Here is a 27574-nt window from a genome sequence, read left to right as displayed (position 1 = left end):
GGCTGAGGCAGGAGGATCACTTGAGCCCAAGAGTTCAAGTCCAGTCTGGCCAACATAGTGAGGCCCCATCTCTGAAAATAAAAATACCAGGCCAGGCATGGTGGCTCATGCCTGTAATTCTAGCAGTTTGGGAGGCTGAGGTGGATGGGTCACGAGGTCATAAGTTCAAGACCAGTCTGGCCAACATAGTGAAACCCTGTCTCTACTAAAAATACAAAAAATTAGCCCGGTGTGGTGATATGCACCTGTTATCCCAGCAACTCAGGAGGCTGAGACAGGACAATCACTTGAACCCAGGGAGTGAAGGTTGCAGTGGGCTGAGATTGTGCCACTGCACTCCAGCCCAGGCAAGAGTATGAGACTCGTCTCAAAAAAATAAAAATAAAAGACAACAGATACAGAGCTGTGTGTGGTGGCCCCTATGGTCTCAGCTACTCAGGAAGCTGAGGCAGGAGGATCACTTGAGCCTAGGAGTTCAAGTCCAGCCTGGCCAACATAGTGAGACCCCATCTCTAAAAATAAAATGGCAATCCAGGCATGGTGGCTCATGTCTGTAATCCCAGGCACTTTGGGAAGCCGAGGCAGGTGTATCACTTGAGGTCAGGAGTTCATTACCAACCTGGCCAACATGGTGAAACCCCATTTCTACTAAAAACATAAAAATTAGCCGGGCATAGTGAGGGGCACCTGTAGTCCCAATTACTCAGGAGCAGAGGTTGCAATGAGTGGAGATCACACCACTGGGTGACAGAGCAAGACTCCATCTCCAAAAAAAAAATAATAATAATGCTGGACATGGTGGCTCACACCTATAATCCCTGCATGTTGGGAGGCTGAGACAGGCAGATCACCAGGTCAGGAGATTGAGACCAGCCTGGCGAACATGGTAAAACCCTATCTCTACTAAAAATACAAAGATTAACTGGGTGTGGTGGTGCGTGCCTGTCGTCCCAGCTACTCAGGAGACTAAGGCAGGAGAATCGTTTGAACCCAGGAGTGGGAGGTTGCAGTGAGCTCAGATCGTGCCATTGCATTCCAGCCTGGACAACAAGAGCAAAACTCCATCTTAAAAAAAAGAAAAAAAGGGTTCGTAGGAGACAAAACTTCTAAGTTTGCATGTTTAGAAAAGCCATTATTCAGCTTGCAGGAGGTAGAATTGTGTTAAAAAAAAAAAAAGGAAAAACACATTAAAACCCAGATATCTGTAGCATATATAAGGGACAATTGCAGTTTGGAAGGTATTTTCACATATATCATTTGATTTTTTAAAATTAATCTAATTTGCTTATCATAAAAATTGATAAGATAGATAAAGCAGGGATTATTAGTGTCACTTTACAGGTGAAGAAACAGGCTTAGAGAAGTATCAAGGTAACCCAGTTAGGGACTAATATAGAGACTTACAGGCTTAGAGAAGTATCAAGGTAACCCAGTTAGGGACTAATATAGAGACTTATTACTCCAGTCAATTCTCCTGCCTCCCCTCCTCACCCATTTGGTTCTAATGGTGTTTCTTTCATGTGGCCAGGAGAAGGAGCGCTCCTGGCACCAGCAGGAGCTGGCAAAGTCCCTGGAGAGCTTAGAGAGGGAAAAAATGGAGCTGGAAATGAGGCTGAAGGAGCAGCAGACAGAAACGGAAGCCATCCGGGCCCAGAGAGAAGAAGAACGGACACAGGCAGAGAGTGCCCTATGCCAGGTGGGAGCTGCCTGTCCAATCAGTGATCTCCTTACCTTTGACCACTTCCTTTTCCACTCTCAAGAATAGTGCTGCAGAAGAGCTTCCAGAAGAGATCATAGCTACCCACTTTGCTACCAGTGAGCAGGGTGGTCTTCCCCATTAGCTGCAGTTCCGGCAATATGTCACATTTCCTGAGGGAGGGCTGACATATACCACATCCTGTCAGCTTGTAAACCAGTGGTAATCTTTGCACTTCCTTGTTCTGAACCCATGGGCTCAGACCTTCCTTTGCCCTCAGCCCCCATTCATTTGGTAGAAGAGCCCTAGAGCAGCTGGAATGTGCTTGTGGCCTTATTGGTGAGCATGGTAACCCTGAGCCCACAAGTCCTTACCCCTCTACCCCTCCACAGATGCAGCTGGAAACAGAGAAGGAGAGAATGTCCCTTCTGGAGACACTGCTGCAGACCCAGAAGGAGCTGGCAGATGCCAGCCAACAACTGGAACGGCTGAGGCAGGACATGAAGGTCCAGAAGTTAAAGGAGCAGGTATGCAGGGTGGCCTCGGGAGTAGGGGAGAAAGGGGCACTCATTTACCCATTCAACCATGAAGAGTTCTTGGGCACTTCTTATGTGCCAGGCCCTGTGCTAGGTGCTGACACATGACAAGTACATAAAGGTATGGCACAGGCTAGGTACAGTAGGTCGCACCTGTAATCCCAGCACTTTGAGAGGCTAAGGCAGGTGGATCACCTAAGATCAGGAGTTCAAGACCAGCCTGGTGAAACTAGAGATGGTGAAACCCCATCTCTACTAAAAATACAAAAATTAACCAGGTATGGTGGCTGGTGCCTATAATCCCAGCACTTCAGGAGGCCCAGGTGGGCAGATCACCTGAAGTCAGGAGTTCAAGACCAGCCTGACAAACATGAAGAAATCCTGTCTCTACTAAAAATACAAAAAAAAAAATTAGCTGGATGTGGTGGTGCATGCCTGTAATCCCAGCTACTTGGGAGGCTGAGGCAGGAGAATCACTGGAACCCAGGAGGCGGAGGTTGCAGTGAGCCAAAATCACACCATTGCACTCCATCCTGGGCAACAAGAGCAAAACTCTGACTTTAAAAAAAAAATTAAAAAAAAAAGGTGTGGCACAGCAGTCAGCATGGCACACATTGCCCCTGCCTTCAAGGGACTTACATTCCTGTGGCAGGGTTGGATGACAAATGAGCAAACGCAAAGTAAATGAGATGATTAGAGTTTCTAATAAGTGCGATAAAGGAAACAGAGTGATACACTGAGAAAAGGAACTCACTTTGAACTTAGTGTCAGGGAAGGCCTCACTGAGAAAGTAGCATTTGAGCTGAAACTTGGTTAAAAAAGAAACCAGCTCCATGATACAACATAGGTGAACCTTGAAAACATCTGGCTAAGTGGAATAGCCAGTCACAAGAGGCCATATATTATACGTGATTTGATTCCATTTATATGAAACACCAAGAATAGGCAATGCTATAGAGGCAGAAAGCAGATTTACAGTGGGGAGTGGGGTGGGGAATGGGGAGTGACTGAATGGGTGTGGGGTTTATTTTGGGATTGATGGAAATGTTCTAAAATTGAATGCGACAATAGTTGCACAACTTTGTGAATATCCTAAAACCTTATATACTTTAAATGAGTGGATTTTATGGTATGCGAATTATATCTAAAGCCATTTGAAAAAAGAAAGAAATGCCTACCATTTGAAGAACACTTTAGGCAGAGGAAACAACTGTTGCAAGGGCCCTGACACAGAAAAGGGCTTGGGAAGTTCAAGGACAAAAAAGAGGCAGTGTGGCTCCAGCTTGTTAAACTCAGGGGGAGTGAAGCTGTAGCCAGAAGCCCTTTGTCAGCCGTTGTAGGAGCTTGGATTTTGTTCTAAGGGCAATGGGAAACTGTTGGGTGGTACGTATGGTATGTATGTAGGTATGTGTGTGAGACTGAGTCTCTATCACCCAGGATGGAGTGCAGCGGTGCCATTTCAGCTCACTGCAACCTCCACCTTCCAGGTTCAAGCAGTTCCTGTGCCTCAGCCTCCCAATTAGCTGGGATTACAGGTGCCTGCCACCATGCCTGGCTAATTTTTGTATTTTTAGTAGGAAAGGGTTTCACCATGTTGGCCAGGCTGATCATGAACTCCTGACCTCAAGTGATCCACCCACTTCAATCTCCCCAAGTTCTGGGATTACAGGTATGAGCCACTGCGCCTGGCCAGTTGGGTGGTGTTTTAAAACCAGGAGTAGGATATGATTTATTTTTATATACATACACACATACATATACATATATGTATTTTTAAATACTTTAGCTGCTGAGTAGAGAATAGTGTGTGTGTTTTTAGGGGATCGTGGCATCAAGTGTAAGTAGGGATATGGTTAGGAGATTGTTGCTGTGGTCTGGGTGAGAGACTATAACCAACCCATGGACCCTGACCAAGAAATCTGGGTGACCGAGTACACTTTGTGAGGGAGAAGAGGGACTAGGAAGTGAGAAGTTGGGGTGAAAACAATGTGAATTGCTGGCTCCTGCCTCAGCTTTTGCCACCCCTCCGAAAAAAAAAAGTATTTATACAACACAGTTCCTTTATTCACTGATGTCTTATCCCTGTGCAGGAAACCACTGGGATGCTACAGACCCAGCTCCAGGAGGTTCAGCGGGAGCTGAAGGAGGCAGTCCAGCAGCACAGAGATGACCTTGCTGCCCTCCAGGAAGAGAGCAGCGCCCTGCTGCAGGATAAAATGGACCTGCAGAAACAGGTCTCCTCCACCTCCCCACCCAGTCCCATGGTCCTTCCCCAACATAGCCAGGCTTTCCCACTTCCTCCTGAAGGACAGGGAGAACCTTGGCCCTGCTGCCTGATTTGGGAGGTAGATGGGTGGGCCATGGTATGGACTGGAAAATTAGAGGGTGCTCAGAGTTGAGCATGTGCCTCTCAGAGCCCTGGGATAGTAACCTCTTTCTCTGTAATGGTCGCAGAGCTTCTGTTTTCCCCAGCAGTCTCAGCTTCAGTTGTTCTTTCTGACCTTGCTATAAATCTAATATTTTTACATACTAGGTTGCAAAATGATGTTCTTTTCATTTTTAAAAAAGCAATCACAATACATTTTTTTGCCTTTGATCATAGTTATAGTCAGCCTGTTTTGTTTTGTTTTGTTTTTGTTTTTGTTTTTTTTGGTGGGGGAGACAGAGTCTGACTATTTCACCCAGGCTGAAGTGCTGCAGATCACAGCTTACTTCGGTCTCGACTTCCCAACTCAAGCAATTCTCCCTCTTCAGCCCCCTGAGTAGCTGTGACTACAGACGTGCCGTCACACCTGGCTAACTTTTTAATTTTTATAAAGACAGGGTCTCACTTTGTTGCCCAGGCTGATCTCAAGCAGTCTGCCTACCTTGGCCTCCCAAAGTGTTGAGATTACAGGCATGAGCCACTGCACCCAGCCCAGTCAAAAAAATATATTTTTTTTAAGACTGAGTTTTACTCTGTCACCCAGGCTGGAGTGCAGTGGCGCAATCTTGGCACACTGCAACCTCCGCCTCCCAGGTTCAAGCAATTCTCCTGCCTCACCCTCCCAAGTAGCTGGGATTACAGGTGCGCACCACCATGCCCGGCTAATTTATTGTATTTTTAGTAGAGATGGGGTTTCACCATGCTGGCCAGGCTGGTCTCTAACTCCTGACCTCGTGATCCTCCCACTTTGGCCTCCCAAAGTGCTGGGATTACAGGTGTGAGCCACTATGTCCAGCCTCCAGCCAAGATTTTTATTTATGCATGCCTCTACGCAGCATATGTGAGGCTGGGAGGCCCAGGCCGAACTGTATTGAGGAAGTGGGTGGTTAAGAACAGTGTGTAGGGGTTGGGGGAACCACCAGAGCATTGGAAATGGCCGCTGACTATGGTAAACCTTGAAGGACCCTGAAGCCCTAGGTGAGGAGCATTTTCCCACTGGCCCCCTGCCCTGCCATCTTGGTCTTCATGCCCTTAAATTTCCAGGTGGAGGACTTGAAGTCTCAGCTGGTGGCCCAGGATGACTCCCAGAGGCTAGTGGAGCAGGAAGTTCAGGAGAAGCTGAGAGAGACCCAGGAGTATAACCGAATTCAGAAGGAGCTGGAGAGAGAGAAAGCCAGGTAGGCTAGGTAGGCCATGGAGGTGGCTTTTGCCTATCTGGCTGTATGGTCACTATGATACTGACAGTTGTCTGCTCAGGCCATCTTGCCTTTCATGTCTGCAGCTCTGGGATGTACATGTAGCCATGTGGAGAGGGCATGATTCCTGTCCTCAAAGCTTGCACTTCATTCATTTAGTAAATATTTCAAAAACACCCATCATGCACCAGGCACCATGCTTGGGGATACAGTGATAAAGAAGACTGTATGGTCCCTGCCCGAATAGAATTTGCAGTTTTCTCGAGAAGACATTAAATAATAACTCAAATTATTACAGATTATGACACATCGAGGAAACAGGGTGAGAGAGAAGAGACCTACTTTAGAACCATTGTTAAGGAAGGCTTTTCTCAGGAGGGTGCATTTAAACCGTTGCAGTAAAACCCCAGCCAAAGAAGACAAAGAGACCAATGGAGACCAAAGAGAACTTTAATTCAGGCACCCGGGCTGGCAGCACACTCACGCCTTAAATGGCCGCCGACCACCACAAAGAAGGCAGTTTTGCTTATATGCAGTTTGAGGCGGAAAAACAAGACAGGATGCAGGTTTTAGACAAAGACAGTAAATTATTTAACTTGTGACAATTTTGAGAGAACTTACAATTTAGTTATTTTGACCAGTCAACCTTGCTGTTAGACAGGAATTACAGAGGTATGGGGGGCGGTGGGCGCAGTGTTTGGAGGCAGGTGATAAGCTTGGAAAGTTGAGATAAGCTTGCAGCTGCAACTTGTTAGCTATGCTGGGAGAGGCTGTTTAAATTCCTTAGCCTCTGTATAACTTCTAAATGACCTTTACTGAATGTTAACTATCACCTATGTTATGCTTATTATTTTAAACTTTATTATTACTTATTTTATTTTTCTTCCACAAAACAACACTAAGCATGAAGTGAAGCTACCCATGTGAAAGGGTGAGGGGGAGTTCCATTCTGAAAGAGTAGAAATCATGTGCAAAGGCCATGAGGCAGGTAAAAGCTTACAGTGTTTGGTGGAACTGAAAGAGTGTGGCATGATTGGAGCCTGGTGAATGAGGAGAGTGGCATGAGCTGGGCAGGTCCACAGCACTCAGGATTTGGTAGGTCACAGCAAAGAGTTCATAGTCTGAGTTTCATAGGAAACATCTGGATAATTTTAAGCAGGGAGATTGATATAATACAACTTACGATTCTTTGAAGGGTGCAATGACATGAGATATCAGGTATGACAGAAGACCATTCAGAGTGAAGAGCAGCTTGTATTTTTAGTGCTGCAGGAGTCTGAGAAGGGGATGGGGCTGGGCGCAGTGTAATCCTAGCACTTTTGGGAGGCCAAGGCAGGCAGATCACTTGAGATCAGGAGTTCAAAACCATCCTGGCTAACATGGTGAAACCCCGTCTCTACTAAAAATACAAAAAGAATTGCTGGGCATGGTGGTGGGTGCCTGTAATGCCAGCTACTCGAGAGGCTGAGGCAGGAGAATCGCTTGAACCAGGAGGCGGAAGTTGCAGTGAGCCAAGATCATGCCACTGCACTCCAGCCTGGGTGACAGAGTGAGACTCCATCTCAAAAGAAAAAAAAAAAAATAGGAGTTTCAGAAGGGAAATATCATTTTGGTGATGCAACTAGAGGCAGGAAGACAAGTTAGGCTGGTAAGAGTTGTCCTGATTTGAGATCCTAAAGCTAAACCAAGGTAGGGTAGTGGGGAAGGGGAGAGAAGAGAAGAGGTTTAAAGGATGTTAAGGGAATTAGATTCAATTGTATATAATCATAGATTGGATATAGGTAGGACAAAGGGGGAACTCTGGAGTGGTCAAGGTTCTACATTGGGACCTGTGTAGATGGAAGTGCCATTCACTGAGCTAGGGAACATAATAGGAGATGATTGGGTGGGCAAGGGAAGAGAAGAAGGGGCAGGGGAGGAGAGAAGAGGGACTGGGAAGATCTGGACATGTTGATTGAATGGGAGGTACTAATATAAGGTATATGTGAAATTTGCCAGAGAATAAACTGTGAGGTTGATAGCCAAGCATGGTGGTACGTGCCTGCAATCCCAGCTACTAAGGAGTGTGTGCCATTGCACCCCAGACTGGATAACAGAGCAAAACTCTTTCCAAAAAAAAAAAAAACAAACCCTGTGGGGTCGAAATGGGAAGTACCTAGGAGCACTTATTAAAGTAATAAATGATAGCTCTTATTGTTATATAATAATTACTATTTCTATTTTGATTTTTAATGCTATGTTAAGAATACTCAGACGGGAGGTAGTTTTTCATTTCCTAAGAGAATGGCCCAACACTCTGACCCCTCTCTTTTTAGCCTGACTCTGTCACTGATGGAAAAGGAACAGAGACTCCTTGTTTTACAAGAAGCTGACTCTATTCGACAACAGGAGCTGAGCGCCCTGCGCCAGGACATGCAGGAGGCCCAGGGAGGACAGAGAGAGCTCAATGCCCAGGTACTTCCTACTCTGGTTATGAGCCCTGCATCCCTGGCAGAAGCCTGATCCTGGAGTAGTAGATTGATTGCTCTGAGTCCTCTCATGGAGAGGACCCATCTATTTTTCCTAATTATAGAATAGGCAGGTGCCTCAACAGCCCCGCAGGAGGGGGAAGCCAGGACTAGACAAGGTGGGGGCTTCGGAACCTGACCCAGAGGTGGGCATGGCTCCTGTGGGAAACCTGACAGCCCAGAGCAAAGTACACACAGGGGTGGAACCCACGCAGGCCTGATTCCAGCACAGCCACTTTCAAGTGTGCTGGATCTGGTTGGCAAGATGCAGCAGGGGGGAATTAGCAACCAGTAACACTCCAGATCAGGCAGGCAGCAGCAAGACTTCCAGGGACTCAGTCTGCCCACATCAGGACCCCAGACCTTGTATACAGAGGAGAGATGGAACTAGGAGGGGAAGAATGGGATATAAGAACTAGATGGTGGATTGCAGGGGTTAAGGGCACACAGGTTTGGCTGTTCAACAGTCTTAAGTTTGAATGCAAGCTGTACCACTTTCTAGTTATGTGAACGTCAGCTTCTTCATCCATAAAACAAGGGTGATAATTCTTGTTCTTAATTCCTGTAACCATTATAGAAATATAAAAATGTCAGGAGCACAATAAGCATTCAATACATAGTAGCTATGTTATTGTGACTGCTCTTACTAGGTGCAGCATCAGGGTTTCAGGCCAGAGTTCTGATCATAGCAGGGAGCCAGCATATCTGCCCAAGAAGCCAGGGCTGAAGCCCATTAGCATAGCAGCCTGGGCCCATGTGTTCAGTAGTCAGCAGGTGTTAGATCTCTAGGGTAACACTCATTTCAGAGTCCCTCTACCTGCCTGAGAGCTGAGCTGAAATCCTCCCAGCCCTGATCAGAGTTTGTACAGGGATTGAGTGGGGTCTCGCCTGGGAGAGCCTGAGGAGAGGGTGTCCACTTCCTGCTTAGAGTATGTACAATTCTTCCTTGGCAGATGGAATTACTGAGGCAAGAGGTGAAGGAAAAGGAGGCTGACTTTCTGGCCCAGGAAGCACAGCTGCTGGAGGAGCTGGAGGCGTCTCGTATCATGGAGCAGCAGCTACGAGCTTCCTTGTGGGCCCAGGAAGCCAAGGCAGCCCAACTACAGCTGCGACTGCGCAGCACAGAAAGCCAGCTGGAGGCAGTGGCCGCAGAGCAGCAGCCTGGGAACCAGGCCCAGGCCCAGCTGGCCAGCCTCTACTCTGTCCTGCAGCAGGGCCTGGGGTCTGTTTGTGAGAGCAGGCCTGAGCTGAGTGGTGGGGGAGACTCTGCTCCCTCCCTCTGGGGCCTTGAGCCAGGTGAGACAGCCACCCCAGAACTAGGTCCTTTGGGCCAAACCCAGGCCATTCCCACCAGAAAAGGAGAGGAATGCTATTCCTTAAGCCATATTGCTTTAGGGTTAAGACTGCATACTGGGGAATTCTGAGTTTGAACCCCAGCTCTACTGTTTGCTAGCCATGTGTCCTTCGGCAAGTCACCTATCCTCTCTGAGTTTGATTTTCCTTAACTACAAAATGAGGCCGTTAAAAGTACTTACCTTATAATTTCACCAAGGAGTTAGGAGATTGCAGATGTGAATAGCTCACACAGTTCCTGGCACTTAACTAAGTGCGCCACAAGCGAGAGCTGGCCTTACCCAGCACCCACCATAGTGCCTGTCCCATACTGTGAGTGAACTGCTGAGAAGGGGTTCTTTTGCGGAGTGGAGGAAACAGTGGGAATGCCAAGGCTGTGTCTGGGAAGGTCTGGCTGTTTCTTTTCATAGTGGCAGCTGAAGTTTTTCTCATTTTTTCAGACCAGAATGGAGCTAGAAGCCTCTTTAAGAGAGGTTCCCTGCTGACTGCTCTCTCCACTGAGGCAGTAGCATCTGCCCTCCATAAGCTTCATCAAGATCTGTGGAAGACTCAACAGACTCGGGTATGTTTCTCTGCTCCCCTTTCCTGAACTCTTTACCTCCCTCAAAGGACATGAGGCAAAGATGCATGAAGCAGTTTGACCTGTTTTATTCCTGAGATCAAGTTGGGACGAGTTTCACCTCTATCACTTACCACCTGGCAACCCCAAATAGAGTGTTTGGAGTTCCTGGGCCTTGTTTTCCCCTGCATATTAGGGCAGACGGCGCCTGCTCAGAGTTGTGAGGACCAGATGAGTGAGGATCTTGAATGAGCCTTGTAAACTATGAAACCCTGGGCAGACCAGGTGCCATGGCTCAGGTCTGTAATCCCAGCACTTTGGGAGGTCAGGACAAGCGGATCACCTGAGATCAGGAGTTTAAAACCAGCCTGGCCAATATAGTGAAACCTCATCTCTACTAAAAATACAAAAATTAGCTAGGCATGGTGGTGGGTGCCTATAATACCAGCTACTCAGGAGGCCAAGTCAGGAGAATCTCTTGAACCCAGGAGGCAGAGGTTGCAGGGACCCGAGATCGCACCACTGCACTCCAGGCTGGGCAACAAGAATAAAACTCCGTCTCAAAAAAAATGTGTGGCAGATGTGTGGCATTGTTTTGCATCATTTTTCACTCAGCCATGAATTTATTCTTGGTATCCAGGCTTCCAAGAGAAACCCTAGAAATCAGTGACCACTATTTGAGGTTGGCATTTATAGGAGCATTCTAGGCCTAAGAATGCTCTGAAATGAAGATGTCATAAATTCCACCTCACAGTGAACCTATCAGTACAAATTGAGTTCTACCCACATGTCAGCACAGCCACTCTGAGCTGAGGATGCAAAAGGGGTAAAGACCTGATCTCTGCCTAAAGGAGTTTTGTGACACGGTGGAGGAGCAAAACTGCATTCTGCTAGAAAGCAGAACTGATAGAATTAATTGGGTCAGTAACAAACGCAAGTGATGTACTTTTGGGACTAGGAGGAAGGGGCAGTTCATTCTGATTTGGGAAGGGTCAGAAGGAAAGAAGATATGGCCTTTGGGCTAAGCTTTGAAGTAGGAGTGTCAGGAGAAAAGAGGTGACCCCTGGGCTAACTTTGAAGTAGGAGTGTCAGGAGAAAAGAGGTGACCCCTGGGCTAACTTTGAAGTAGGAGTGTCAGGAGAAAAGAGGTGACCCCTGGGCTAACTTTGAGCAGCTCTCTTTCAAAAGACATAGGTCAGAAGGAGATTCTTGTTCCATCCAAGTGGAGCAGACCCTGTAGGCACTTCAGGGTGCTAAATGCACGTGCGTTCAGAGGAAGTAATCCAGCTCTCTGGGAGTAGATCCACAATGGCGGCCCACCACAGAGGCTGAGAATGAGGAGAGAGCTTGAGCCCTGCAGTGCTTGTGGAAGATGAGGAACTCATATTTAGCCATGTCCTTCCTTTCCCAGGATGATCTGAGGGATCAGGTCCGGAAACTGGAAGAACGTCTAACTGATACTGAGGCTGAGAAGAGCCAGGCCCACACAGAGTTGCAGGATCTGCAAAGACAGCTTTCCCAGAATCAGGAAGGTGAGAAGCTCAAGACAGGTGGGGAAATTTAGAGGGAGAGGGAAGATAGGTGAGGAGCCCAGAAGTGGCAGGAACAGGCCTAGCAGCCACCTATTTTTTTTATTTTGTTTTTGAGATGGAATCTTACTCTGTCACCCAGGCAGGAGTGCAGTGTCACGATGTTGGCTCACTGCAGCCTCCACCTTCCAAGTAGCTAGCATTATAGCCAGCACCACGCCTGGCTAATTTTTTTGTATTTTTAGTAAAGATGAGGTTTCGCCATGTTGACCAAGCTGCTGTTGAAGCTCTGGCTTCAAATGAACCGCCTGCCTCAACCTCCCAGTGTGCTGGGATTACAGGCGTTTTGAGCCACCATGCCTAGCTGCATTCTGTTATTTACCCAGAACTGTGAGATGAAATCTAGAGGCACTTCCAAAGGGGTAATGACCTCCTTGAACTATTTTTTCTGCTTTGCTTGGCTTTTGAGGCCCATCCTGGAAGAAAAGATTAGGAGGAACAGATTTGGTGAACTGAAAAAAGGAAATGGCTGGGCTTCCACTTTCTGTCTCTGCAGCAGATTTAAAAATTAAAAAAAAAAAAAATTGGCTGGGCGTGGTGGCTCACACCTATAATCCAAGCACTTTGGAGGCCAAGGCGGGTGGATCACCTGAGTTCGGGAGTTCAAGACCAGCCTGACAACATGGTGAAACCCCGTCTTAAAAAATAAATAAATAAATTTTAAAAATTAAAAAAAATTGGAGACCCAGGGCCAGGACTGTAAACACATAAAATGGCATCTTTTATCATCTACGTTACTTACTTTTATCATCTTCAAGTATGTCCTCCAAGTTAGCCTTTGGTAGCTGAGGGATTATGAATTTATTTGGGAGAAAGCAAGGAGAGGAGTTCTGGGGAGGACGTACCTATGCACCAGCCAAGGACTGGAAAGGGTCATGGCTCCTTCAAAGGAGAGGAGAGGAAGGGTCTTGAAGCTCAGGTTTCTACTTAGAAGAGTTAGCCGGATGTGGTGGTAGACGCCTGTGGTCCCAACTACTCGGGAGGCTGAGGCAGGAGAATCACTTGAACCCGGGAGGTAGAGGCTGCAGTGAGCCAAGATTGTGCCACTGCATTCCAGGCTGGGCGACAACAGCAAGTCTTCATCTCAGAAAAAGAAAAAAAAAAAGAGAAGAGGATAGCTTGGGCCTATTTTGAGGCCATTTGAGGGTTCCCTGAGAGCCACGAACATAGAGTGGGATTCCAGCACCTGCTGCAGAAATCAGGGGCAGCAGCAGAACCAGCCATGTCTCTAGGAACTCCTGCACAATGATAGGATTGGGGGCTAGAAGGGACCTCCAGTGTCATCTGTCTCAACCCTGTCTGGAATTGAGGGCTGAGGCTCTTGGTAATGAGGATGAAGACGTATTAGGATGACTACCAGGCAGTGCTGGGGCTGGCAGCAGCAGGGAGTGCTGCCAGGCAAATAAAAGCAGCTGGCAGATGGTTGATGTCTCTAGGACACTGGATGTAATTCTCTCCTTCTTGGCCGCCGCCTTCTTTGAATCTGTTCCCCATCCTCCATCTGCCTCTATATCCCTCTTTTCCCCCACCCCAACCATGGGTCTTACTCAACTACCTCTCCTCTCCTTAAAGAGAAATCCAAGTGGGAAGGAAAGCAGAACTCCCTAGAATCTGAGCTGATGGAACTGCATGAAACTGTGGCATCCTTACAGAGTCGCCTGCGGAGAGCAGAGCTACAGAGAATGGAAGCCCAGGTAAAGTGGCACTGGTTTTGGTGCAGTGTGGGGAATGCATCAGGAGTAGTCCCTTGGACCCACCTTGGCCTGTGGTCACGTGTCCCACTTCCTTCAGCAAGTCTGTCAGCTCCTCTGGCTGTCTCCATGTCCCTGGGGGCCATCAGTAAGATTCCAGTGAATCTTCTTTCAATTGCTTTTTCTGAATTGAGGTTGATGTTTTTGCCCCTTGTCCTGAAGGACCAGTCTGCCCTGGGCATAGCAGAGTCCTAGGAGGTGGCAGCAATGCTCTTTTACGGTATCAGCTTAAGTGGAATATACCACCACTTTTTTGCCCAAGTCCTTGTCACTGCTAGTACCACAAAATAAGAAAGAGAAGGGCCAGTGTTGGAGTGACAGTAGCAGGGAAGTATAGTCTAAAGTGGTTTGTTTTTTTTTTTGGTTTTTTTTTTGAGACAGAGTTTCACTCTTGTTACCCAGACTGGAGTGCAATGGTGCGATCTCAGCTCACTGCAACCTCCGCCTCCTGGGTTCAAGCAATTCTCCTGCCTCAGCCACCCAAGTAGCTGTGACTACAGGCGCACACCACCATGCCCAGCTAATTTTTTGTATTTTTAGTAGAGACGGTGTTTTACCTTGTTGACCAGGATGGTTTCGATCTCTTGACCTTGTGATCCACCCGCCTCAGCCTCCCAAAGTGCTGGGATTATAGGCCTGAGCCATCGCACCCGGGCAGTTCTAAAGTGGTTTTTCATCTTGTCGTCCAGGGTGAGCAAGAGTTACTTCAGGCAGCCAAAGAGAACCTGACAGCCCAGGTGGAACACCTGCAAGCAGCTATTGCAGAAGCCAGGGCTCAGGCAAGTGCTGCTGGCGTCCTGGAAGACGACCTGAGAACGGCTCGCTCAGCACTGAAGCTGAAAAATGAGGAGGTGGAGAGTGAGCGTGAGAGAGCCCAGGCTCTGCAAGAGCAGGGTGAGCTGAAGGTGGCCCAAGGAAAAGCTTTGCAAGAGAATTTGGCTCTCCTGACCCAGACCCTAGCCGAAAGAGAAAGGGAGGTAGAAACTCTGCGGGGACAGATCCACCAACTGGAGAAGCAACGGGAAATGCAGAAGGCTGCTTTGGAATTGCTGTCTCTGGACCTGAAGAAGAGGAACCAAGAGGTAGATCTGCAGCGAGAACAGATTCAGGAGCTGGAGAAGTGTAGGTCTGTTTTAGAGCACCTGCCCGTGGCCGTCCAGGAGCGAGAGCAGAAGCTGACTGTGCAAAGGGAGCAGATCAGAGAGCTCGAGAAGGATCGGGACACCCAGAGAAATGTCTTAGAGCATCAGCTTCTAGAACTTGAGAAGAAGGACCAAATGATTGAGTCCCAGAGAGGACAGGTTCAGGATCTGAAAAAGCAGTTGGTTACTCTGGAATGCCTGGCCCTGGAACTGGAGGAAAACCATCACAAGATGGAGTGCCAGCAAAAACTAATTGAGGAGCTGGAGGGCCAGAGGGAAGCGCAGAGAGTGGCTTTGACCCACCTTACGCTGGACCTGGAAGAAAGGAGCCAGGAGCTGCAGGTACAAAGCAGCCAGATCCATGACCTGGAGAGCCACAGCACCCTTCTGGCAAGAGAGCTGCAGGAGAGGGACGAAGAGGTGAAGTCTCAGCGAGAACAGATCGAGGAGCTGCAGAGGCAGAAAGATCATCTGACTCAGGATCTCGAGAGGAGAAACCAGGAGCTGATGCTGCAGAAGGAGAGAATTCAGGTTCTCGAGGATCAAAGGACACGGCAGACCAAGATCCTGGAGGAGGACCTGGAACAGATCAAGCTGTCCTTGAGAGAGCGAGGCCGAGAGCTGGCCTCTCAGAGGCAGGTGATGCAGGAACGGGCAGAGGATGGGAAGGGCCCGAGTAAAGCACAGCGTGGGAGCCTAGAGCACATGAAGCTGATCCTGCGTGATAAGGAGAAGGAGGTAGAATGCCAGCAGGAGCATATCCATGAACTTCAGGAGCTCAAGGACCAGCTAGAGCAGCAGCTCCAGGGCCTGCACAGGAAGGTGGGTGAGACCAGTCTCCTCCTGTCCCAGCGAGAGCAGGAGATAGTGGTCCTGCAGCAGCACCTGCAGGAAGCCAGAGAACAAGGGGAGCTGAAGGAGCAGTCACTTCAGAGTCAACTGGATGAGGCCCAGAGAGCCGTAAGCCAGAGGGACCAGCAACTGGAGACTCTGCAGCAAGAGCAGCAGCAGGCCCAGGGGCAGGAGGAGAGTGTGAAGGAAAAGGCAGACGCCCTTCAGGGAGCTCTGGAGCAAGCCCAAATGACACTGAAGGAGCATCAGGAAGAGCTTCTGGACTACAAGGAACAGGCACAAAGGCTTGAGGAAGAGCTGGCAGTGGAGGGACGGCGGGTCCAGGCCCTGGAGGAGGTGCTGGGAGACCTAAGGGCTGAGTCTCGGGAGCAGGAGAAAGCTCTGTTGGCCCTCCAGCAGCAGTGTGCTGAGCAGGCACAGGAGCATGAGGTGGAGATCAGGGCCCTACAGGACAACTGGCTGCAGGCCCAGGCAGTGATCAAGGAACGGGACCAGGAGCTGGAGGCTCTGCGGGCAGAAAGTCAGTCCTCCCGGCATCAGGAGGAAGCTGCCCGGGGCCGGGCTGAGGCTCTGCAGGAGGCTCTTGGCAAGGCTCACGCTGCCCTGCAGGGGAAAGAGCAGCATCTGCTTGAACAGGTAGAATTGAGCCGCAGTCTGGAGGCCAGCACTGCCACCCTGCAAGCTGCCCTGGACAGCTGCCAGGCACACGCTCGGCAGCTGGAGGAGGCCCTGAGGACACGAGAAGGTGAGATCCAGGACCAGGAACTCCGATACCAGGAGGACGTGCAGCAGCTGCAGCAGGCACTTGCGCAGAGGGATGAAGAGTTAAGACATCAGCAGGAACAGGGGCAGCTGCTGGAGAAGTCTCTGGCCCAGAGGGTCCAAGAGAATGTGATTCAAGAGAAGCAGAATCTGGGGCAGGAGAGAGAAGAGGAGGAGATAAGGGGGCTTCGTCAGAGTCTAAGGGAGCTACAGCTGACTCTAGCACAAAAGGAACAGGAGATCCTGGAGCTGAGGGAGGCCCAGCAAAGGAACAACCTGGAAGCCCTACCCCACAGCCACAAAGCCTCCCCAGTGGAGGAACAATCTTCAAAATGTTATTCTTTAGAGCCCAGGCTGCAGCGGAAGCTGGAGCAGCTACAGGCAGCCCTGAGACAGACAGAAGCCAGGGAGATTGAGTGGAGGGAGAAGGCCCAGGACTTGGCACTGTCCCTAGTGCAGAGCAAGGCCAGCATCAGCAGTCTGCAGGAGGTAGCCATGTTCCTTCAAGCCTCTGTCCTGGAGCGAGATTCAGAACAGCAGAGGCTGCAGGTGAGTCACTCCAGGGGCAGTAAGGGCCAAGGGACACAGCCCGGTCTGGCTGAGCTCAGGGACTGCCCACCACTCTGGGCCTTGTGATACCTCAAGATTATGAGAAAGCTGAGATCATGAGTACCTCAACACAGTGGGATTCAGGCTACTGTGCTAGTCTGGGGAAATACAAAGAGGTTAAGAGCCCACAGTCCCATGGGGAAACTACGATAATGCAGTGTGGTTGGTACCTAATAGGGGAAGTTTAGATTGCCCCCTGGAGGGATGCTCAACCTTTTCTGGGAGTGGGTCCCAACAGGCTTTCTGGTAAAAGCAGTGTTTAAGATTAAACCTGGGCCAGGCACAGTGGCTCACACCTGTAATCTCAGCACTTTGGGAGGCCAAGACAGGCAAATCACGAGGTCAGGAGTTCGAGACCAGCCTGGCCAGCATGGTGAAACCCCATCTCTACTAAAAATACAAAAAGTAGCCAGGCATGCTGGCATGTGCCTATAATCCCAGCTACTTGGGAGGCTGAGGCAGGAGAATTGCTTGAACCCGGGAGGCGGAGGTTGCAGTGAGCTGAGATCATGCCACTGCACTCCAGCCTGGGGAACAGAACAAGACTCTGTCTCAAAAAAAAAAAACATAAGATTAGGGCTGGGCGTGGTGGCTCACGCCTATAATCCCAGCACTTTGGGAGGCGGGTGGATCACGAGGTCAAGAGATTGAGACCATACTGGTCAACAAGGTGAAACCCTGTCTCTACTAAAAATACAAAAATTAGCTGGGCATGGTGGTGAGCGCCTGTAGTCCCAGCTACTCAGGAGGCTGAGGTAGGAGAATTGCTTGAACCCAGGAGGCGGAGGTTGCCGTGAGCCGAGATCGTGCCATTGCACTCCAGTCTGGGTAACAACAGCGAAACTCCATCTCAAAAAAAAAAAAAAAAAGATTAGACCTGAAGGGACCAGTAAAGAACTAGCCAGGCACAGGTTGGGGAGGAGCATTCAGGGGAAAAGGAAAAGAGAGTGAGAACAAGTGTACTATCTGTGTACACAGTTCAGGTCGCATGAGACAGAGGGAAGGATTTGGTAAGAGATGGGAAGACAGTAGGGGCCACACCCATCAGGGCTTACGGTCATGCGGAGGACCTGGGTAACTAGTAGGAAGCAAGTGAAGTGTTTGCGGCAGGGGAGTGATGTGATCAGACATACAGCTCAGAAGGATCACTCAGACTGCCATGTGGAGCAACAGCAGGCCTGGGGAGACCCACTGGGAGGCTGAACTGGAAGTCCAGCAGAGAGGTCGTACCCTAAGATGGAAAGTGTGAATGGAGATGTGGGTGGGTCTGAGAGGTAGGACTTCTGGCAGTTGATTGGCTAAGAGGTGGGAGGAATAAAGAGAGGGCAGAAAGAAGTCAAAGATGATACTCAGGTCTCTGCTCACCAAGAAGATGAGAAGCAGGTGTGAGAAAGGAATGAAATGATGAGGTCAGTTTGGAAATGGAGGGAGGAACCTGTGGGACAGGCAGGGGGAGGTGTCCAGTGGGCAGGTCAGTAAAGTGATCTGAAGTTTCGAGTTGAAGCCAGAGACACTTTGGAGTCATCAACAGTTAAAACAAATGGGTTCCTTGTAGGTAGAGTGTTGAGTGAGAGAGGAAGTGAGCTTAGGAGAGAACTTCAGGGTGTAATATTTAACCTCAAGGTCAAGCACCATGTCTTAGTCACCTTTGTACCCCCTGCACTGAGCACAAGACCTGCAGCAAGCAGGCCAACAGGAAAGCCAGGCTGACTTGACAGCGAGAGGCATCATCTCTTTTGCCAAGAGAAGCCCAGTCCAGTTTTCCAGGGAAATCGGTTCTATTTCCTGGTCCCTTGACTGAGCCCCAGGGAACCCCAGACACACAGCCCCCCAGAGAACTTCTGGGAACTCAAAAAGCTCTGCTCTTGGTGGGCAGTATGAGGAGAAGGAGGTCAGTGTGAACTGTGGAGTCCAGTTCCAGGGTTTAAAATGCAGTAGTGTTGTGTGACCCTGGGTGAATGCCTTTCCTCTGACCTTCAATTTCTCATCGGTAAAATAGGCAATGGGTATGTATGAACTGCTTAGGAAGAAAGCACTTGGTAAGTGGAACTCCTTTCCTGTGTTCAGGTGCACAGCAAAAGTAAGGTATGTAATTGGGCAGGAGGGCACTTTCCACCCATACTCTTGGGTTACTAAGCAGTATTCACTCAGTAACAACCCGGTCAGAGTCACTTCACCTGCTGACAGATATCCATACACACAGGGGCATCTGTCAGATGCAGCCCTCCCTTGTCGTGGGACCATTTCACTCTAAGTGTTTTACATGCTAGGGCACTATAACTCTCTGTTTTACAACTACCCTGAAAAATAGGAACTGTTACCATCCTCGTTTTATAGTTGAGGAATGGCAGTTCAGAGAGGTTAAACCCTCTTTGGATTGGTTGAAAGTCACGGCCAGGCGCAGTGGCTCATGCCTATAATCCCAGCACTCTGGGATGCTGATGCAGGTGGATCACTTGAGCCCAGGAGTTTGAAACCAGCCTGGGCAACATAGCAAAGCCCCATCTCTTCTAAAAATACAGAAATTAGCCAGGTGTGTGGTACGTACCTGTAATCCCAGCTACTCGGGAGGCTGAGGCAGGAGAACCGCTTGAACCTGGGAGGTGGAAGTTGCAGTGAGCCAAGATGACACCAGTGTACTCCAGCCTGGGTGACAGAGTAAGACCCCATCTCAAGAAAACCCTCATAAATGGCAGGACTGCAATGAGATCTGAATCATCTGCCTCTAGAGCCCAGACTGTATCACCAATCTCTTCCTCTCTCCCAGGCAACCCGCATGCATCCACTTTTTTTTTACTCTTGTTCATCTCTCTTCTTTTTTTGAGACAGTTTCGCTCTTGTTACCCAGGCTGGAGTGCAATGGCGCGATCTCGGCTCACTGCAACCTCCGCCTCCTGGGTTCAGGCAGTTCTCCTGCCTCAGCCTCCTGAGTAGCTGGGATTACAGGCACGTGCCACCGTGCCCAGCTAATTTTTTTTTGTATTTTGAGTAGAGACGGGGTTTCACCATGTTGACCAGGATGGTCTCGATTTCTTGACCTCGTGATCTACCCGCCTCAGCCTCCCAAAGTGCTGGGATTACAGTCATCTCTCTTCTTGACCGATAACATTTATGAACCACGGGGCGCCTAGAAAGTATCTAGCATGAGGCTTCCCCACTTACCCAAAGGGACTTAACCCAAGAGCTTTATCTGTTTCATGGTGCATGTAGTCATTTTGTAAATGAGGAAATTGGGGTTTGGGGAGCACTTATACTTCAATCAGAGTCATATAGCCACTGAGTGGTGACAAGGCACCCAGCCCTGTGTGACTCCAAAGCCCATGCTCTTCCCACAGAACGTCAAAGACTCAGTGCTCTGAGTCATTGCTCAGCCTTCTAGGAGATGTGAAGTCAACTGGAGACTCTGGTCCTAGCTCCCTTGCTAGCTCACCACATATCCTTGAGTAGAGTTGAGGCCCCTCTGCTCCTTTGTTTTACCCATCTGTGAAATGAAGGTTCTGTACTAGAATGACTCAGAGCCTCTAGGAAAAATAAGACAAAAGCCTGAGGAGAACATTGAACCACTGTTTCTGTGGAGGGTGGGTGGGTCTGGATATGAGGTTGGCAAGGGGTGATTTTACTCCATTCCTTGGCACCCTAGGATGAGTTGGAGCTCACCAGACAGGCTCTGGAGAAGGAGCGGCTACACAGCCCAGGTGCAACCAGCAGAGCAGAACAGGAGTCCGGAGGGGAGCAGGGCATGCAGCTGGGAGAGGTGAGCTGGGGACTCGGGGGAACAGATGGCCCAGCAGTGAGCTCCTGTCCCGGGGTTTGTCCCTTTCCCTTGGGACCTGGGTTCCTGAAGCTTAGACCTGCCAGACTGGTCTGTATGCCCTCTGTCTGTTCCCTGCTTGTCTTAGGGGCTTCCCAGGTGAGATTCACAAGTGGGTTCCCACAGGTCTCAGGAGTAGAGGCTGAGCCTAGTCCTGCTGGAATAGAGAAGCAGCAGCCATGGAGACAAAGGCTTGAACACCTGCAGCAAGCGGTGGCACGGCTGGAGATTGACAGGAGCAGGCTGCAGCGCCACAATGTCCAGCTACGGAGCACCTTGGAGCAGGTGACCCCTCCTCTGGTCAATAGGCATGAATCTCCACTTCTCAGGCAGTCCCTAGAGCTTGAGCTCAGTAAACTACAGCCTGTGGGCCAAATCCAGCCTGCAGCCCATTCTGAAAATCAACTTTTATTGGAATACAGCCATGCATTGTCTGTGACTGCTTCCCTGCTATGGCCCACAAAGCCTAAGTACTTACTACAGGAAAAGTTTGCTGGCCTTTGCTCCAGAGGCCTGAGAGGCAAGCCCTGCCTCTTCTGTCCCAGGAGCACTTCTTTGCACTCAGGGCTGCCCTAGCTGTACCCTCATACACCCTCACATATACCCTCACAGGCACCGGCCACCTCTGAAGAAAGGCAGCTCTGCTCCAGTCACAGAGCCAAGCCAAGCCCTGATTTCTTATTTGCACCTTGGCAGGTAGAGCGAGAACGGAGGAAGCTGAAGAAGGAGGCCATGCATGCGGCCCAGGCACGGTCCCTGGAGATCAGCAAGCACACGGCTTCTCCACCCACACAGCAGGTTTACGCATTTTACTGTACTGCAGCAATAGAGAGCCCAACCCCAGCCACCAGAAACAGCCCTCCTCATTGCATATCGCAGGCTGACAGCACTTCACTAATCCAGAGAGCCCCTCCTGACTGCCCCATGAGAAGAAGGCCCAACATTGGGGTGGCATCAGGGCTAGTGACCCTGCTTTCTGAGGGACTTAGATCTGTGCACTCCCAGACCAGTGCCACAGGCTGGCCCAGGAGCGGGACTCATGGGGCTCTGCTCAGGATCCCTGGTGTATGGGGGTTGTGTGGCACTTGTCAGCTCCTGGTAAGCCTGGGAGCCTGATCACAGCTTGATATCTTAGACCTTTCTACAGTGTTGAGTTTACAGGCTTAAGGGTCCATGGTCTTCCCTGGAGCCAGTGTCCCTTTTTTGTATAAAGGGCTTGAGGAAGACTCCCCATACCAGCACTCTTTTAGGTGAGGTATCCCCACCTTGCAGCCTGGCAGGGAGGCACTGTTTATGGGTGGCTGAACACTAGCTCTCTATCCCCTGTCCTTTAATGAAAGTTCTCAAGTGCAGGCACCGTGTCTTCCTCTCTGCATCCTTAACTCATACCCCAGGGCTACCACAAAGCAGATACATGGTGTAGTTCTGTTAAATGAAAACATGCCTCAGAGAAGTAAATGCCATCCAGGCCTTCGGATGATTTGTGTCAGGTTTCCACGGGCATTGCCCTTTGCGCTGGTGTGGGTCCTTTCCTTGCCTCAGGGCCTGCTGCCCTGTAGAGGGACAGTCTGAGTTCAGATGCTTCTGGCCCATAGCCTTTGTCCAGACCCCCAAGATTGTGAAGAGGTTCTGCAAGGAAACTTGCAGAAACCCCAGAGTCAGAAGGCCTATTCCAACAAGAGTGCTGTTTGTCTTCTTTAGGATGGGAGAAGAGGACAGAAGAACTCAGATGCCAAGTATGTGGCTGAACTGCAGAAAGAGGTATGTTCTGGATTTTCTAAGCCCATATTCCCTCCGTTGTACTCAGGCCCTTTGTACACCACCAGCAGGGAGAGGGGAAGTTCCTGCCTTCAGAGAACCTCAGTCTCCACCAGAGGCAGGAAGAGTCCCAGTCCGAACCCCATCTCTCATATGCCTAAGGGGTGGGAGTGGGGAAGAAAGCATGATCCTGGCCCCCAACTTCCAGATCCATGCTTAGCAAGGGAAAGGAGAAGGAAGAGGGCTGAGGAGCAGGCAGAAGATTCTAGGAGGACAGGTGGGAGCAAGTGGAGCCATCCTGGCCTCCCTGCCCTCAGAGGTACCCTCACAGGCAAGACTGTTGCCAGCGCCCGAGGCAGAGGAGCCGGGCAGCAGCACAGGCTCCAGGCCACCCAGCTCTGCTTGAGCCACCACTTGCAGAAAAGTGACTTGAAGAGCCTTCCTGCCTCTTAGGCCTCACTTAAAAGTCCACTCTCCCTTTCAAAGCCCAGGAGTCATAAGAAGTGTTTCCTTTTTATTTCTGAGCCTATTTCAGAAATCAGTAGTCATTACTGGCAGGGCCTGACTCTATAGCTAGACCTAAACTATTACTTTGAATTCTTTTAAACTCAGAATGCTTTTCTATTCTGTTAAAAAGTCAGAGCTGGGGCACAGTAGCTCACACCTGAAATCCCAGCACTTTTGGGAGGCCAAGGCGGGCGGTTCACCTGAGATCAGGAGTTTGAGACCAGCCTAGCCAAATATGGTGAAGCCCTGTCTCTACTGAGAATATAAAAATTAGCCCGGTGTGGTGTTGCACACCTGTAGTCCTAGCTACTCAGGAAGCTGACACACAAGAATCGCTTGAACCCGGGGGCAGAAGTTGCAGTGAGCCAAGATTGCACCACTGCACTCTAGCCTGGGTGACAGAGCAAGACTCCATCTCAAAAAAAAAAAAAAAAAAAAAAAAAGTCAGTTAGTGGTTATACATGGGTATATATTATCAGCCTCATCAAAAAGTACATTTAAAATCTGGGCATTTCTCACCACATGTAAATTATCTTTCAGTGAAGTTGATGAATAGCTTTGTAATTTTCAAGCTCCCTATTTGAGTCACATGTGCAGCCAGGATTGAGAATTACTGTATCCTATCATTCCTAAGGGCCCTTCCCCTAAACTCTCTGAAGTCTGTTTCTGAGATTGGTGTATGTGGTAGAGTTGATTCAGATGCTCAGACAAGCATCACAGGAACAGAGCAGGAAGAGCTGTAATAACTTGAGGGCCCTCAGCTGCTCTCCCTCTTGGTTTTCCTGCCCACCAGGTGGCCCTGCTTCGAGCTCAGCTGACTCTGGAGTGGAAGCAGAAGCAGGAATACATCGCCCGCTCAGTACAGACCAGCCGCGAGCTAGCAGGCCTGCACCACAGCCTCTCACACTCACTTCTCGCCGTGGCCCAGGCCCCTGAGGCCACTGTCCTGGAGGCAGAGACCCGCAGGCTGGATGAGTCCCTGACTCAAAGTCTTACATCCCCAGGGCCAGTCCTGCTACACCCCAGCCCCAGCACTACCCAAGCCACCTCCAGGTAGTAGCCACAGCCAGGACCACACAGGCAGAAGACTGTACCGTGGTTGCGGCCCCTCTGCACACCTACAGGTTTGCCAAAGGAAAAGCCTGGCTCTGTTAGGCATTTAGGAGCCCCAGGTCAGCTGGTGTTCCCGGAAAGAAGGAAACCTACAACACTGTGAGGGTCCCACCTCACCTGGGAATGAGGTAAATTGCATTTCCTTGCTACGTACGGAATCACCCAGAGGAGTGCCTTGCCCTGGCTGAGGAACACCTATTGCCTCTCGTCTAGATTTATTTTCCTAGCACTTCACCACCTCCTTCAACTTCCCCTCGATAATAAACCCTGGGGTCTTTGCATTCATTTTCTGCTGCTGTTTCCACTTGTGCAGCTGGATGGCGGCAGCACATCAAGGGAGTTGACGAGGGAAGAACTCGCCAGAGATTCCTGTCGAGGTAGCATGTGTTTATTGTACACCATGCTCTGTTATGGGGAGGGTTTCAGAAAACACACAAGACAAAGCTCCTGCCCACAGAGAGCCTGCAGTCCAGTTGATGAGCACAGACTAATAGGCATTTATGAGTCAGAGGCAATTCTTGTACTAACTAGAACTGTAGGAATTCCAGGGGCTGAAGAAGGGAGGCAGGAACTGGCCCTTGAAGGATAGAGTGGAGTCGGGGGTGTTGCCAAGCACACCATGAGAAGTCTGGTCTGTCTGTGGCAGGGGTTGGAGCTGAGCTTGGGTGGGTTGAGAGGGGAGATCATGGAGGGTTAAAAGAAGTCTAGGACCTCAAAATCAGCATTGACCTTCAGCTAAAGTCAGAATCTCTGAGTTCGGAAGCTCCACGCGGCCTCATTCCTCTTCTACTCTGGGTAGATGTCCTTGAGGTATCCCATTCTGGGCAATTGGCTGAAACTGACCTGGTCCCCTGTAGTCCAACCACGTGTCAAGGCAATCAGGACGTTGGACCATGGTGGAATTCCTCACCGACGAACTGGTCCTAGTGGAGGCTGCATGGAACTCAGCTCACAGGCCTAAGACCTATTGCTGGCAGCCTCCTTAATGCCTAAAAATTGTTTTATTTTTTAGAGACAGGGTTTTGAGCTGTCTTCCAAGCTGGAGTGCAGTGGCACAATCACATCTCACTACAGCCTGAAACTCCTGGGCTCAAGTGATCCTCGCACCTCAGCCTCTCAGAGCGATGGGATTATAGGCGTGAGCCACCATGCCCAACCAGAACAGTTTTCTTTAAAGAAGCAGCCCATTACCTTCCTCTGGCACTCCCACCATAATCTGGAATTCCTCTTCACTAAGCCTGGGAAGGGAACTGAGACCTAGCTAAGAATGCTGGGGGTATGAGAGCAATACCCCCTCAACCAGACCTAATTAGGGGCTCGGCCGCATTTAGTCTCCTTACACCACGCCAAGTGGAAATGATGTTTATAGCGGCTAGAGCTTTGTTCCAGAAACCCACACGTGCAGCTCAGCAACAGATGCTTAGTGAAAACTTCCAAAACCCTAGAAATGGATCTGGGGACCCAGAAATGCTACCCTGGTTTCTACTTCCAGTCAGATACCCTGTAGCTTAAAATCTTTACCTGGCTTCTAGGCCACTTCTGTGCTAGGAGTTGCTGAGGACAAACAAGACTTCTCTTGGTTGTTCACTTGTTAGGTCCTCCAGCCCTGGTTCTCAGGCTCAGACTGACAGCGGGGCCCAGTTTTTTACCCTGGAGTTTCTTCTCAGCATCATTTTCTGTAGGTCACAAGTCAAGGCCTCAGGCCCAACATAGCTTCTGGGCATCAGAGAGGTTCCAGCGAATGAAAGACATCTTAGAGGCTGCCAAGCAGGGTCTTTATCAGGATTAGACTAACCTGTATTTGCCCTTCTTTCCATCCAACCCTCAGGAGCCCCTCAACTCCATTACAGACCTCAGCCGAGGCTTTCCCCTCCCAACCAGATATTCAGAGCAGGGTTGGCCTTCAAGTATAGACTGTGCTCTTGCCCTTACACTCGCGCTTCTGGACGATCTTCCACTCTGGCTTTTTTATTTTTATTTTTTTTGAGACAGTCGTTCGTTGCCACGCTGGAGTGCCATGACACGATCTTGGCTCACTGCAACTTCCGACTCCCAAGTTCAAGTGATTCTCCTGCCTCAGCCTCCCAAGTAGCTGGGACTATAGTCACACGCCACCTCACCCTGCTAATTTTTGTATTTTTAGTAAAGACGGGGTTTCACCATGTTGGCCAGAATGGTCTTGATCTTTTGACCTCATGATCCTCCCACCTTGGCCTCCCAATGTGCTGGTATTACAGGCATGAGCCACCACGCCCGGCCTCCACTCTGGCGTTCTAAAGTACACTTTCCTTGCCCAGTAGGAGGATCACCTCTGGAGTGTCCCACCAGTAATAGTGACAACTGCTTTCTTTTTTGGGTGGAGGTAGGGGGAGACAGAGTATCACTCTGTCACCCAAGCTAGAGTGCAATGGTGCAATCTCCGCTCACTGCAACCTCTGCTCCCAGGTTCAAGCAATTCTGCCTCAGCCTCCTGAGTAGCTGGGATTACAGGTGTGCACCACCACACCCGGCAAATTTTTCTATTTTTAGTAGAGTGTTGGTCAGGCTGGTCTCAAACTTCTGACCAACACTCCTGAGGTGATCTGACCACCTCAGCCTCCCAAAGTACTGGGGTTACAGGTGTGAGCCACCGCACCCAGCTGAAAACTGCTGTTTTTATCAGCTCCAGACCCAAAGAGACCTGAAGTGGAGAACATGAAGGAAGGAATATGTGTCATCCAGGGGGGGACCCAACTTTGCCTAAGAGAATGAGACCAGAGCTTCCTTTCCTGACCTTGTCACATTTAGCAGGGCATAACCAGAGTGCTGAGTCCAGCAAATGGGAAATGAAGGTTACAGCTCAGCCACAGAGGTTATCTTCTGCAGAAAACTTTCCCCCTTACTAATCTTATCTGCTTTGATAGAAGCTGGTACTGGCTAGAAAGGCCTGAAACCAGAAGAGAACAAGAGTCGTCAGAGACTGGCAATGTTCTTATTCCCAGGGAGTGCTGGGGTCTGGCAGGTACTACCCCTGTTCTCTCAAGGAGCCTGCATGCTTTGTATGTTAGAGTGGTGACCATCACCTCCCAATCTAGTGACCTTTGTTCCTCTGCTTCCCACATGGGACTGCCAGCACCCTGGAGGCAGAAAAGCTGTCTGACATGAATATACCTATTACAGAAGGAGAAGCTGGTATATGTTGGCATAGGGAGGGTGGGGAGTGTACGGTTACAGGCTGCACAGGGAGGGCAAGATCAGTGTTGATACCTGTCTGTGCCAGGCCTGGGGCCCCCACCAGTCATACCACCTGATAAAACCATTTCAGTCCACACTAGGTGTGGAGGCTTCAGTGACAGCCACAGCACACGGGTGTTCTCATTCAGGCCATGAGTATTCCGGGTGCTTTAAGCGCAGGGAGTTTCCGTTACT

The 27574-nt window shown here is 49.7% G+C and overlaps 1 protein-coding gene across 14 annotated transcripts in view; it reads left to right on the top strand.

Annotated features, from left to right (window-relative positions):
• CEP250 (centrosomal protein 250) overlaps positions 1 to 24451 on the top strand; it is a 56939-nt gene extending 32488 nt beyond the window's left edge. For 11 of the 14 annotated variants that reach the window (XM_035297996.3, XM_035297994.3, XM_035297990.3 and 8 more), the window contains 15 exons: positions 1529 to 1696; positions 2089 to 2223; positions 4323 to 4466; positions 5702 to 5835; positions 8169 to 8307; positions 9314 to 9656; positions 10154 to 10275; positions 11684 to 11804; positions 13434 to 13555; positions 14302 to 16917; positions 20618 to 20731; positions 20915 to 21073; positions 21485 to 21586; positions 22490 to 22549; positions 23847 to 24451. In XM_035297996.3, coding sequence (XP_035153887.3) covers positions 1529 to 1696; positions 2089 to 2223; positions 4323 to 4466; positions 5702 to 5835; positions 8169 to 8307; positions 9314 to 9656; positions 10154 to 10275; positions 11684 to 11804; positions 13434 to 13555; positions 14302 to 16917; positions 20618 to 20731; positions 20915 to 21073; positions 21485 to 21586; positions 22490 to 22549; positions 23847 to 24110 — 4743 coding nt within the window. In that variant the 3' untranslated portion in view covers positions 24111 to 24451. Of the gene's footprint in view, positions 1 to 1528; positions 1697 to 2088; positions 2224 to 4322; positions 4467 to 5701; positions 5836 to 8168; positions 8308 to 9313; positions 9657 to 10153; positions 10276 to 11683; positions 11805 to 13433; positions 13556 to 14301; positions 16918 to 18976; positions 19481 to 20617; positions 20732 to 20914; positions 21074 to 21484; positions 21587 to 22489; positions 22550 to 23846 lie in introns of those variants that run through there. The other 3 variants (XR_013535016.1, XR_013535017.1, XM_078371045.1) reach the window with 2 other exon arrangements.
• The last annotated feature ends 3123 nt before the right edge of the window (positions 24452 to 27574 follow it).

Source organism: Callithrix jacchus, chromosome 5 (genome assembly GCF_049354715.1).
Source record: "Callithrix jacchus isolate 240 chromosome 5, calJac240_pri, whole genome shotgun sequence".
NCBI classification, from domain to species: Eukaryota; Metazoa; Chordata; class Mammalia; order Primates; family Cebidae; genus Callithrix; species Callithrix jacchus.
The sequence above is the reverse complement of the archived record's forward strand: the minus strand, read 5'-3'. Positions and strand labels throughout refer to the sequence as shown.